General features: G+C 48.0%; 2 protein-coding genes across 3 annotated transcripts in view; one reads left to right on the top strand and one right to left on the bottom strand.

Moving 5' to 3' along the window:
• The window catches only part of LOC127043168 (troponin T, cardiac muscle-like), a 255,113-nt gene that overhangs the window by 116,208 nt on the left and 125,221 nt on the right, over window positions 1-13,684 (top strand). The window lies entirely within an intron of this gene.
• AHCYL2 (adenosylhomocysteinase like 2) overlaps window positions 9,035-13,684 on the bottom strand; it is an 84,228-nt gene continuing 79,578 nt past the window's right edge. For both annotated transcript variants that reach the window (XM_050936921.1, XM_050936922.1), the window contains exon 17: window positions 9,035-13,210. In XM_050936921.1, the coding sequence (XP_050792878.1) occupies window positions 13,204-13,210 (7 nt within the window). In that variant the 3' untranslated portion in view covers window positions 9,035-13,203. The remainder of the gene's footprint in view (window positions 13,211-13,684) is intronic.

Genomic DNA, 13,684 nt, shown 5'->3' with positions numbered 1-13,684 from the left:
CTCCTATTACCCCCACCCCCGTTCTGATTTTTCACACTTGCTGTCTGGTCACCGTAGGTGAAAGGCTGCTGGCCCAGCTGGGATGGGGTGAAAGGCTGCTGGCCCCTCGGAAAGGGGGAGGCTGCTGGACCCAGGGACAGGGAGAGGCCTCTGGTGGGAAACGGGGGGATGTTAGAGACATGTCCTCTGCAGAGCAGGATCTGCTCAAAGGGCCGTGGTGGAGATGAGGCAGACACCAGCGCATGGGAAAGTGGATGCAAAGCTTAAAACAAGCCCTGAGACTCCCTTGTCGCCACAGCACTTTTCCTCTGAAAGGATCCCTGGGCTGCACGTTATGAACCAGACGGACTCAGTCTGTTCCTTTATAGCAGCTGTGCTGCCAGGAGGGTGGAAGTTAAAAGGCAGATGCTCAGCACACCAGGGGGCAGAAGTGGATGAGCAGACATTTTAATCCAAATGACAAAGGAGACCTTCCTCCTCATATAAACCCAGAGTGCACAGGACCTCAGTTTCTAAATTCTCAACATGCCCACCTAAGAAACTTCACAGGACTCAGCTTAGCTACCTGGCCTGCAGCCCAGCCCAGCCCATCTTGGGCCAATCCTTGACTCTGATGGAGACTTTCTCTATGTCGTTGGGCACACCCTAGATTTTAAGGCCAGAAGGGATCACCAGGTTATCTGACTAAAGCATCTTCCAGGAAGGCAGCCAAGCTTGATTTGAAGACACCAAAAGATGGAGAACCCACCACTTGTCTAATCAACACCACCCCCCCATTAAAACATTGCACATCTCTTCCATTACAAATTAACCGTATTATAGACTCAAGGATCACACTAGCCCATTTTGTCACAACATCACAATGGGAGCTCGTATCCAGTTGCTTGTCCATTGTGACCCCTAAACCCAGTGTCTCTGCTTTCCAGGATATGGTCAAGCATTCTGGAGAGTGGCCTACCTTCCTTGTTCCAAGATGCATAACTGCATTTGCTGCTATTGAAATGCATTTTGCTCTGTATAATACCTGTCCTCTTTCACCACTCGGTCACTCTTTGTACCATCTGCACATCTTATCAACAGCAATTTTATATTTACTTCCATATCATTGCTGAAAACACTGAGCAGCATCTGGCCTAGTCCTGATCACTCCCCATCTGATGATTCCCTATTGACAGCGACATTTTGAGCTCTGCTGATTAGCCAGTTCTTACTCCAGTTAACGTGTGCTCTGTTGATATTGTGTAGTGCCAATTTTTTTATCAGAATGTCATGGGGTACTGAGTCAAACACCTTACAAAAGCCTTTGCATGTTACATCTACACAGTTACTGATGTCAATCAAACTTGTAATCCCAAAGAATTAAATCAGGTTTGTTTGATAAGACCTATTTTCCATAAATGGCATTAATTATATTCCTACTCATTAATTCTTTATCAATAGAGTCGTGTATTGGCTTTTCCATTATTTTGCTCAGGATAGAGTTGGGGCTAACCAGCCTGCAGTTACCCAGGTCATCTTCCTTATTCTTTTTGAATACTGACACAGCCTTAGCACTCTTCCAGCCTTCTGGAATTTCCCTGGCATTGCAAAACTTATTGGCGAGAGAGCGCCAACTCTTTTTGGGTGCAAGTTGATCTGGGCCTGCAGATTTAAAAATGTTGATTGCCAGGAGTTGTTGTCAAACATGATCCTCAATTACTAGTGGATTGAAACCATCATCCTCATATGAGGTGAGCACAGCACCCTGCTTCTTTCGACATACAAAGCAGGAACAGTTATTGAAGAAACATAAAATAGAAATAGGCTATTTACTGAAGTCACTTAGTGGCTCTGAGGGCCTGAGTTTGCCCATCTGTAAAAGGAGACGACACTTTCCCCACCGTGATGCAAAGCACTCTGGGAGCCTTGGAGGGAAAGTTCTGTAGAAGGGAAAGCAGGACTCAGCATTGCACACCACCTCCATGGCTGAGGAATGAGTGTATTCAGAATTATGATGTCACATTCTGGACATTCCCAAGTTCTGCTCAGTGTAATTATCGCTGACGATTTATAACAATTCTAGCTAAAGGGGAGAAGTGCTTCCAGAATCGGGAGCGGGGGGGCATTTTGCACCAGCAGAAATGACCAGGGCAACTCCCAGTGCAGCCTGGAGAGCTACAGCCCGTCTCTATTGTCAGAATTGTTCTGCTTAAGAAATAACTGGCTCAATGCTGGTCCCAATTCTGCAGCTATTTCTGCACAGTCTGGCTCCAGTGGCCATTCAGAACCCTTCCCCCGACCCCAAGTGACCTCAGCGGGGCTCTGCACAGGTGCAGGGTTCCCCCTGAGCAGATAAGGGACCTGATCCTGCCCTAATGAGTCTTCCGGGGTCAACCGATTCCTGCTCTTTGTCAAATTGAAATATTCTTCTATTGTGCAGAGAAAGGACAAAACCCCCAGACTCCAACTCACTCAAGCCTTCCGTAGCTTCGTTTATTTCTGGGAAGGGACTAGCCCTTGGTCTGTATAGTTCAGTGCGGCTTGGGATTACATCACCCTCACATTCATCATCCATTTCCTACAGCCCAGCAGCAGCAGAATTAAACCCTTCCTTTCCTGTTAGCAAACCACGTTGGTCAATATCTCTAAACGAACACATAGGTGGGGCTATTGGTTCCAGGCCACTGCAGTGACACTGCCGCCCTTATCTGAATCAGCCCTCAACAGCTGTGCGAAAAGAAACCCACAGGCAGGGGTCAGCAAGTTTCAAATGGGATGAAGGGAGGAAGTGAAGGGGGGAATGCATAGAGCAGAAACAGCAACGTTCCCCAAGGGCGGCTGCGTCACTGGCAGCTTGGGTGGAAGTAGAGAAGTCCTGCCGTTAATGTGGCCTCTTATCCTCTCCCCCAGAGAACTGGGGCTTGATTCCAAAGAGCATCACAGTCAAGGAGAGAGCAGCTGGTGATGGTATCTTTAGTTAACCTTAAAATGCTGCCCCTTCGCCTTCTCTCCAGCCTCCAACACACGCTTGATTTTTCAGTGTGGCCAGCCGGGAATCAGCACAAATAGCTGTTTGCAATGATGGTCGGAATTTGTCAGCCCATTTTGAGTCATACAAAATGTTTCATTCCAGGCGGCTTCAAAATAAGTGTGTGGGTCACCTTCTAATCCGGGGTCGGCAACCTTTCAGAAGTGGTGTGTCGAGTCTTCATTTAGTCACTCTAATTTAAGGTTTCATGTGCCAGTAATACATTTTAACATTTTTAGAAGGTCTTTTTCTATAAATCTATAATATATACCTAAACTATTGTTGTATATAAAGTAAACAAGGTTTTCAAAATGTTTAAGAAGCTTCATTTAAAATTAAATTAAAATGTTGATCTTACACCGCTGGCCTGCTCAGCTCGCTGCTGGTCTGGGGTTCTGTTCACCTAGGCCGGCAGCCAGGATCCCAGACCTGGGGGAGAGGGGGTTCAGGGGTCAGGGCAGAGGGATGGGGGCTGCAGGGGTGCAGGGTAGAAGGCTGGGTGGTGGTGGTGGGGTTCAGGGCAGAGGGCAGCGGGGGTGTGAGGGGTTCAGGGGTCAGGGCAGAGGGCTGGGGGGTGTGCAGGACACAAGGTTGGGTGTGGGGGGGGTCAAGGGTCAGGGCAGAGGATTGTGGGTGTGGAGGGTGCAGGACGGGGTTCAAGGGTCAGGGCAGAGGGATGGGTGTGTGTGGGAGTTCAGGGGTCACGACAGAGGGGTGTAGGGGGTGCAGGGCAGAAGGCTGGATGTGGGAGGGGTTCAGGGGTCAGGGCAGAGGGCTGGGGTGTGTGGGGGTGCAGGGCAGAAAGTTGGATGTGGGAAGGGTTCAGGGGTCAGGGCAGAGGGCTGGGGTGTGTGGGGGTGCAGGGCAGAAAGTTGGGTGTGGGGGGGGTTCAAGGGTCAGGACAGAGGGCTGGGGTGTATGGGGGTGCAGGGCAGAAGACTGGGTGTGTGGGGGGGTTCAGGGGTCAGGGCAGAGGGCTGGGGTATGGGGGTGCAGGGCAGAGGGCTGTGTGTGTGTGTGGGGTCAGGGCAGAGGGCTGAGTGTGTGTGGGAGGTCAGGGCAGAGGGATGGGTGTGTGTGGGGGTTCAAGGGTCAGGACAGAGGGCTGGGGTGTATGGGGGTGCAGGGCAGAAGACTGGGTGTGTGGGGGGGTTCAGGGGTCAGGGCAGAGGGCTGGGGTATGGGGGTGCAGGGCAGAGGGCTGTGTGTGTGTGTGGGGTCAGGGCAGAGGGCTGAGTGTGTGTGGGAGGTCAGGGCAGAGGGATGGGTGTGTGTGGGGGTTCAAGGGTCAGGGCAGAGGGCTGGGGTGTGTGGGGGTGCAGGGCAGAAGACTGGGTGTGTGGGGGGGTTCAGGGGTCAGGGGAGAGGGCTGAGTGTGCGGGGGGGTCAGGGGAGAGGGCTGGGGTGCTCGGCTCGTGGGGGTGCTCCCAGCCCCCTGCCCTGAGCGGCTCATGGCAGGGGGCTGGAAGGGATGTGCCCTATTCCACCCCCTTCCTCAAGGCCTGGTCCCTCTCTCTCTGCCTCCTCTACGGAGCTGTGTGCACGCTGCCGCTCTTCCCCCCCCTCGCAATGGCCATCAGCTGATCGGCGCAGGGAAGGAGAGGGGGAGGGGCAGGAAAGCACCAAGCTGGGGAAGAAATGGGGGAGGGGGCAATTTTGGCTGCCGCAGGACCAAGCTTCTGCCTCCTGCCCCCGCAGGGGAGAGCGGTGGGGCTGAGTGGGGCGGGAGGCCAGGGCCATGCCACTCAAAATCGGCTTGCGTGCTGCGTTTGGGACACGTGCCGTAGGTTGCCGACACCTGTTCTAACCTTTAGCCCCGTGGTTAGAGCATGTGCCTAGGGTGTGGGAGACCTAGGCTTGAATCCTCCCTCCGGAGCAGGGACTTGACCTCTGATGCCCCCCAAACTCACGTAAACAACCAGGCTGCCAGCTGGTCTGCTCCCAAGCTTTTCTGCTGAAGCTCCTGAGTCTTGTACAACTACATAATGATGCTATTGCCTGGTGCTTAAGGGACTCACCTGGCAGGCAGGAGATGGGCTTTAAAATCCCTCCTCTGAATCAGAGCAGAAGGGGATGTCAACTTTGCAGGGCCAGAGAACTGTCTTCCCGCACACAGTGGGGCTAGACTCTTCTCCATCTGACATTCATTCTAGTGAGTTGTCACTCAGGTAGTTTGGGACAGTGAGGGGAGGATGTTCAACACTCCCGCGTTGGGGGTTGTAAAGCCACCAAGGACATAAGGTTAAAATTACAATGAGCCAGGTAATGGTTTGAGAGAGTGTTTGAGAGTCAGGCCTTGCGGAGATGACGGAGGGCTGAAGAGGATTTTCTACACATCTGAAACTAAGGGAATCTGGGGCTAGTTTTGGATTCAGAGATAGCGGAAAGGCTCCACCCATTCCAGAGACATAATGGAGTTTATTGGTAACAATCACCAGGAAAGGAGCCAGGGATCCCAGAACAAAACGCACACAACGGGTGGTAGACGGGAGCTCTTCACTGAACGCCCCTTGCCGAGAGCCTAATACAGCAGCTGACTCCCACGATCCAGCGGCGACTCATGTAGGGAAGTGTATGAACCCAATGGATAATGAACCTTTTCTCAACTGAGGAGTCGCAGAGACTTCCACAGGACGTGTAAGTATGGGGAAGGGCTCCAGGAATTGGCCCCCAGCTGTTCAAGCCGCCTGCCCTTGCTCGTCTGCAGCACACAGACTTGTATCGGGCGCCATGGCCATCGGGGAAATGAGAGAACAAATCAAATCAGTGGAGTCCAGTGACACCAAGAAATGGGAAAGCAAAACTGACACGCACAGATAAACTCAGAACCACCCTCCAGCCAGCTAAAAGAGCGTAATGGAACGGACTACAGCAACTGCATTAGATTAAGCACTGGAGCATTGGAATGTGGAATTGTCTCCCCAGGGAAAATGGGCAAGGCTGCTGCTTGCATTATTTTAAATTTGACTGTACAAAACACTGCAGAACAAAGTGTAACAGCTGGAGGGAACAATCCTGCCATTTGTGGGGCTAGGGGAGAGAATGGACGAGGGGACTTACCAGACATAGGCGCCTCTCTTATCAAATGCCGACGTGGCCCTATGGCAATGAAGACTGAAGAGCGGGATTGAGAGAAACACCTGGCACCCACATTTCTATTCATTTTTTTAACAGAAAATTTTTCAATTTTCAATTTTTCTTCTTCCCAGACAGCAAATGTTCTGCTCTTTTCAGAAGGTCTAATTCTGCAGCATTGCTAGTGAGTTCCACCGAGCCCCCTGTTTCTCTGGCTGCAGAGTGCACTGTTGGGCAACCCCATGACCATTGCATGAGTGGATCCCAGTCTTTTGCATGGTATTGTTAATAATTCGGCTCACTTCTATTATTTAGCCAGGTGACGGACACTGAGAGTTAACGGAAGAGAAGGCAGAAGGGATGCCCATTGCTCCAGCCTGAGCAGTCACAGCAGAGAGGCTGCAGTCATTTAACACCAGCATGTCTGCATGGAGCCTGCAAAACTTTGCCTTCTGCCAGTAAAGTAAAACACTTCCTCTGCAGCATGGGACATGGGTCACTTGCTGGAGGATTCTCTGCAGCTTGAGGTCTTCAAACCACAATTTGAGGACTTCAATAACTCAGACATAGGTTAGAGGTTTGTTATAGAAGTGGATGGGTGAGATTCTGTGGCCTGCATTGTGCAGGAGGTCAGACTAGATGATCATAATGGTCCCTTCTGACCTTAAAGTCTATGAGTCTATGAATTAATTCTACTCCTTGGGCGATGCTGTCCCTTGACATGCTCTCCAACAGCAGTTTGTGTGAATCCTGGAGGACTGGGGACCTCTAGGAGCAGATGGGAGTTTAAAATGACCTGTTAAGTCACTGCCTTCTGAGAGATCTCTAGAGATACTGACCTACTTAGACTTCAGCAGTGGCTGGTCATCACTCTCACCCCCCCCCGGTAACTCCATCAGATGCATCCTCCATCCATGCACCTTACATCACCGCTACCCACGGAGGAGGGTAGTTAGTGGAGATGAGCTCAGAAAAGACAAAGAACCACACCTGCCCAATGCATTATGGAGGGACAGACTTGATGGGAAGTGCCACCATGCAAGTTCTCAGGGAGTTACGGGCTCTCTCCCCCTGCAGTCTACCTGTTACTTCTGAAAGGCTTCCCACAAGGGCACGGCATCCTTCTTCCGTATACTGCTCACCAGCCAGAGCTGCAGATTCAGAGCAGTGTAGTTACATTACTGCTAGGTTACAAGGTTTCTTGATGCTCAGTAAAGGAGCATCCTAAAATCAATTATCTAGTGGCCTGTGTGATTTGTGTCCTGTTCATCGAGGGGTCCTGCACACCTGTCACACCAGGCAGAAATCTGCCCGCAATTCTCTGCCCGTGGTCTCATCACACTCTAGTCCATGCAGCTTTCAGCCAGGAGTGGTCTGATTTTGTGTTTCAAAATGGCCACTGGTTTATTCTGTTCATCTTTTTAATCTATATTTTCCTGTTGTCTTTCTGGGTCTTGTGTAAACACTGATTATTTTGCAAAAGGGCTGGGAAGGGAGGTGACAGAATGGGAACAAAACAAGATAAGGGGATTTTTTTCCAGACACAATTTAGCTTGTTTTCACCAAGGACAGATCAGGAATGGGAGAAAACCCAAGAAACCTACAACCAAAACGATTTCCAGCTACACTCAGACAGCTTCTCCACAGACTAATTCTAATCACTCCGCAAAATACAGAAGGGATGGGAAACTTAATAGCCAGAACCACCTCTCACAGGCCACCTCTGCAGAGACAGCTGTGGGCTGCTGTATTGTACGGAGGGGTGGAAGCATGTCGAGCATTAAGGTTGCAATCAGTAGTTCAGTATAAAATGACTATAACTTTGGCTTGGAGAATTGGTTTGGCCTGAGAATTGCCAGATGCACCCTGATGGCAAAGGAGAATGTTTCTGCAAAGCTTGAAGAAAATCTGCTCAGCTAATTTTGAGTTACAAGAACACTAAGATTTCCCTGATTTGAATTGTGCCGTTTTCCTATTAAACGACAATATTCTCCAGAAAAAGCAAGACGGGTACTACAAAAACGGTTAATTCACTTCTCTGCAGCTCTCCCCGTGCAGGTGACCCGAGCACTCACTGCCCCAGAGTCCCGGGACAATATCCCCCAATACAGTCTTTAAAACAATGAACCATCACCGTGGCCTTACTCTGTGAATAGCTCCAGACTGGCTGCTGTTACCCCACACCAGTTTGTGATTATGAGAAGACAAGGGTATCTAATTTAGATTGCAAGCTCCTTGGAGCAGGCAGCCGTCGTTTTCATTTGCAAAGCCCCCTGCACACCTAAGGTGCTGTCTACACAATAGAGATGGCATTATGGGATAGGTACACCCAGTGCACTCCAGGAGGAAAGGAAGGAGACAGATAGATGCCAAGTCCAGGCAGATCCTCTGTCAGAATCAGTCTGGAGGGAAAAGTCCACACGCTGGGTAGAGGATGGAGTTGGCTGGGTAACAACTGGAGCAGAGGAATGGGGCTGGAAGGAGCAGAAGTGTCTGAGACAATGAAAAACTGGGAGGAAGAATATGACTGGAAACCTGATCCTGCTAAGCAGGGTGGGGAACCTGCCATTTCCAGCAGCTGAAGTTTTTATAAACCCACTAGTACTGGCAATACAAAATGTGGCTAATGGACGGCTTCAGCCCTTGGCAGAGGCAACAGTGAACGGACCGTTTATATTTAGGGAATATGTGGATTGGGACAATACCTTAAGAAACTGATTGGCCCTGGAAATACTCACAGGCTAGAAGAGAACATTAGTGGCCAACACGCTCATTAAAACTATTAGTATTGCTCTGACATGCAGTTTGTAGTGTGACAAATAGACGATGACGGGCCCATTTTGGTACCTGGTTGTCACAAAAGCTGAGAGGTTAGTAACCTTCTCTGTAACATACCATCCTGTTTCCAACCATTACCAGGGCCTGCCACATGAACACACTCCAGAGGCCAAGTGAATTTTGCAACATTTTATTTGTGTTTTGAGATTACAGAGTCTTTATTGCTGATCTAATACAATCACTCAGACATTAATATTTAAAACATCCTTTTGAAAATGTTATAGTCTTAGTTTTTACTTCCTTACTGTAGAATTATGACAGATGATTGGGCTTCTTTTCCTGGTTTCTAAAGTTCAGAACAGAATTATTTTCCTTATAAGATTTTGCTGGTGTCGCCTATTTCCTTTTTCTAATATTTAAAAAAAACTGTTACATTTAAAAAAACCCGTTACACTTAATTTAGAGATGATCACGGAGTATGATTCCAGATTGAGTAGGAAAAGCCAAGCAAGCAAAAAAGCTTACAAAAAGGCATAGCAACATGGAGAAAATCTGTAAAAGATCAGAGGGGTAAAAAAGCCATTTAGAATGATTTTTTCTTTTTCTCATAGCTACACTGAAGATAAAATGAGCTTAAAATCAGCACAAACAAATTCACTGATGAGGACAGCACCACCACACGCTACACTAGTGACAGACTTGGAATAGGTAAGCGAGCCTTCTGAGATGCACCGCCGGGTCACCTGATGGAATGGTTTTTGTCCTGGGGCAGATTCAGCTGGATTTCTGACCTCATTTTTCCAAAGGGTGCCTGGATCAACATGTGACCCACAGCGGCATTTCCTAAGTGGCTTCACTCCAGAAAACAGACACAGGTTAATGTGGTCGCCTTCCCCACAAAATAAGAGAGAAGAGAAGGCTGGTAGCGCCACTGTGCTAGTCTGGAAGGCCAGTGTGCTGCTGACAGTCTCGTCAGCTCTCGGGGAAAACTAGGAACTGTTTCCACATATTAAACTAGGGGGTGCCCGAACAATGCCCAAGAGCACTGGCCACTTGGAACGGATTACAATGCTCCATTTCCGTAAAGCACAGGGACTGCACCCCCCAGCTTGCAGTGCTCCACCTTGATCTGAGCAGAAATGCATGCAGGAGCCTGCAGTCTCTGAGGCTGCACCTCTACCTGAAGGGAAAGAGTGGCCCTGGGCCACACTTTGGGGTGCTCTGGTCTCCTAGTCCCTGCCCCAGACAGCAAGCGACGAGGCCAGGTCATGCTAAGCAATGATTGTCTCTCAGTCTGCAAGGGGCATTTCCAGCCATGCCTCCTCACGTCTGCAGAGCCCACTCTGTAAAAAGTGCACACATCTTGACTCAACTGTCTCTAGGGAATAAAGAGAGAAGGAACTTCCGTGTGTTCGTCACCTGGGAACATTTGCACCCATTCTGTTCCAGCTCATTGATAGGAGCATGTATGGGAAAAACTCTCCCAAAGACACCTGTCCTAAGATACCCTTACTGAAGGCTACACTTCACTATCAGATTTCAAACCAGCATCGCGGTGTTAGCCTGGGAACTCCCAGTAAGTGTACAGCAACTTCACGAATACAGTTCTGCTCCCTAGATGACTGAACTCAGGTCACAGAGGTGAAATGCAGGCTCACAGAGTACAGCCAGGGCTGATGCCAAGCACTTGTCTAACAAGCAGTTTCACATGCCAGACATAACCACGTGAGATCAAGAGCAGATTGACGTGTTGGATGCATGTACCTACTCATCATACGTGGACACTTATACCACAAGAGATCCTAGGGAGGAGGACAAAATAACGTTCCCGATTAAATCAAAGACAAGTGTTGCCCATCCCCCAACTCCTGGCTGCTGGGAAATGGTTCTGTGATTGGTTTAGTACACAGGAGAGAAAAGCCTCTCTCTAAGAAACTGCTTCCCCTTTATGCTTGGCCATTTGTGCAGTCCATGGATGCCGAGATCTTGGAGCGAGGGTGGATACATTCCTGGGGCTTTTGCCCAGAAACAGACCCCACCTAGAAAGTGCGACCTACGAGTGAAATCCTGGCCCTTCTGAAGTCAAAGGGGAGCTCTGCCATTGAGTTCCATGGGCCTGGACTTCACCCCACGCGTCTACAAACAACCAATGTGACTCCAGGATAAAGCTGGATAGCTGCAGAATAAAGTTACTCAAACAATGTAAGTAATAAAAGTAATACACTCAATTTGCGTCTTAACAATAATTCAGTGGTCTCTTCTGGAAAATCTCAGGACCTGAATAAAATCTACCAAGAGTTGAAGATCAATTGATACGTGACTGGGGATCATTCTATGATGCCTCCCTCAGATGCAGCCTCATAAAACTTCCAACAGCTTATCTACAACTTTCTACCTCGGGCTCCAGCCCTTTGGAGGTTGAAAATTGGACTAAACAGCATATTAAAAAACTTGCTGTAAGAAACAACTGTGACATCGGACAAGGTGACCCAGGATGTGGTCTTCATGTCTAATTTTGTTGATTCTGTGACTTGCCTGTAGACCACAATTTCTGTCTTTTGCATGTGAGTACACAATGCCACAAAGACACCTCTCTCATTCATAATGGCCAAGGACTCAGAGAGGGCAAAACAAGGATCTTCACTTGATCAGGTGCTCAGATACCAGAGTGATGAGCATGGTACATAAAAGCCTAGGTTGATAGGTCAATGCCTCAGGTGGAAGTCTGGTAAGTATCACTTGAAGTACCTTGAATTTTAAAAAAGAAACATGTCGTCAATGACTCTGGGGAGATATGGCAACCTTAAAAATTACTTTGACACGCATGGCTGTGTTGTATGCAGCATCCAGACAGGACATCTTGGGCTAAAACAAGTACCAGGCATGTTTATCTTCCAACAGTTCTGACTAACACAGCAAGACTTGACAAGATACTAATGTGACAGTGATTCTGAACTCTACTTACAACATCTAGATCTCAGCACAGAGCATACTCTACGCTAGTTACTTGGGATAATTACTGGCACTTGTAAATCCAAATAAGATTCCCTAGAATTCATTCACTGAACAAATGAATATTGGAAAATAAGACTCGAACAGCTCCGGCACTGGGAGTCTGGGAAACATTGCCCAGAAACAGATGCTTTTATACATAGAAGTCACTTAAAGAGAGGACTGAAATACCAGCTGGAGAAGGACTGTGTCAAGAACGGTCCTCAGAACTGATCTGTTTTACTGCTTCATTCTGCAGCAGTGTGAACAAGAAGCTTCTGAGTGTCATCTCGAAGAGCTACCTTGAAATGTAAGCAGCATTTGTCGGCAAAGTCGCAAGGCTGTTCCACACGCGTGAGCACAAGATGGCACACAACTGCTCCATGAGAAATATAGCTTTGGTTGAATTGTAAAACGTTGGCACTCATCAAAAGCTGCAGAAAAATACTGCAAAGTTGCTGAAGAATGGTGTGTAATTGGGTCTTAGTCCACCGGTGTGAAACCTGCAGCGTTCATCACCGATTGCTTTAGAGTGGATGCATCTCTGCCTCCCGGGCTCCTAACTCAGGCTGCGGGGTGTCCCCAGCTGATGCTATAAACTGGACTCTTGGTTACAGCTTCCCACAGTGCTAAGGCAAAGTTCATTTTGGCTTGTTGCCAAAGCCTGTCCTTACACAATAATCAGAGTAGAGAGTTTTCCCCAGTGGCTGCTGGCAAGATATAGTGCTTCACTACTAAGATAGCACCAGTCTCGTCAGCAATGTCTAGAGCAAACAGGCTTGTGCCAGTTTCATTTTAAAATGGCATGGAAACAAAATAACAGTATCCTACCCTGAAAACTGACAGACAGTTCTGGGGACTGGCCCAGAAACTGCTTCCAGGTAAGAAATATTAAGGTACAAAGGAAATGTGCAACCTTGAAATTAAGTTCCTAGACATTAAGGTACTAACGTAATGTGCAAGCTTGAAGTCTGATCCCAAATCTTGCCTCATGCATTGTCCTCCATCCCCTGTATATTAGAATAGACATACAGCGATAATGGATTACTTGAAGCTAACAGATACTTTGCAACAAAATAATTCAGCCAGATTCTTCTTTCCTCCCCTTGCTTCCCGCCCCCCCAAAAAACAAAAATCCGCTGTTTCACAGTCCCCCGGCAGTAAAAAACACCATTGGCAGGGGCCGCACGTACAGTACTCTAGTTTAATAAATAAATAACCTAACACACTGTCTACTACGTGAGCAAGTCCAGCTCTGATTTAAGAAGCTTGTACTATTTCATCCTGTACAATAGCTGAGAAAAGGCTTGGATTCATGTTCCTTAACTTCTTCTGGTTACAGCTGCAGAAACTTAATACCTGGAAAAAGATGAGACATAATGTTCTCAGTTAGTGGTGGTGTATAAAACTGTACATTGATCACTGCCAGGATCAGACAGAGTGTAATGATTTAGTGGGTATAAATGCAAAGGAGGAAGGAGACTGTTTAGGAGGGTATAACCTCTTCTTCCCTTAAACATCCCATCAAATTTAGACACCCACAAGGCCTTCAACTTTGCCCCAACATCCTAGACCTCTGGTAGAATTTTCAAAAGCACCTAAGTCCCATTGACTTTTAATGACCTGACTGAAAAGCTTTAAGAATGAATGGTTTAAAATTGGAAAGAATGCTGAAAAGAACAAAAATAATTTCAGAGCTGGAGAAAATGCCTTCCAGTGAGAGACCGAAAGAGCTCAGTCTGTTAGTTTATCAAACAGAAGACTGAGAGGTGACTTTGATTGCAGTGTTTGAATACATTTATGGGGAGAAAATACCAGGTCCGAAAGGGCTCT

This window comes from Gopherus flavomarginatus, chromosome 1, assembly GCF_025201925.1.
Source record: "Gopherus flavomarginatus isolate rGopFla2 chromosome 1, rGopFla2.mat.asm, whole genome shotgun sequence".
Classification (NCBI taxonomy): domain Eukaryota; kingdom Metazoa; phylum Chordata; order Testudines; family Testudinidae; genus Gopherus; species Gopherus flavomarginatus.
Note: the sequence above shows the minus strand (reverse complement) of the source record. Positions and strands in the feature narration are given on the sequence as shown.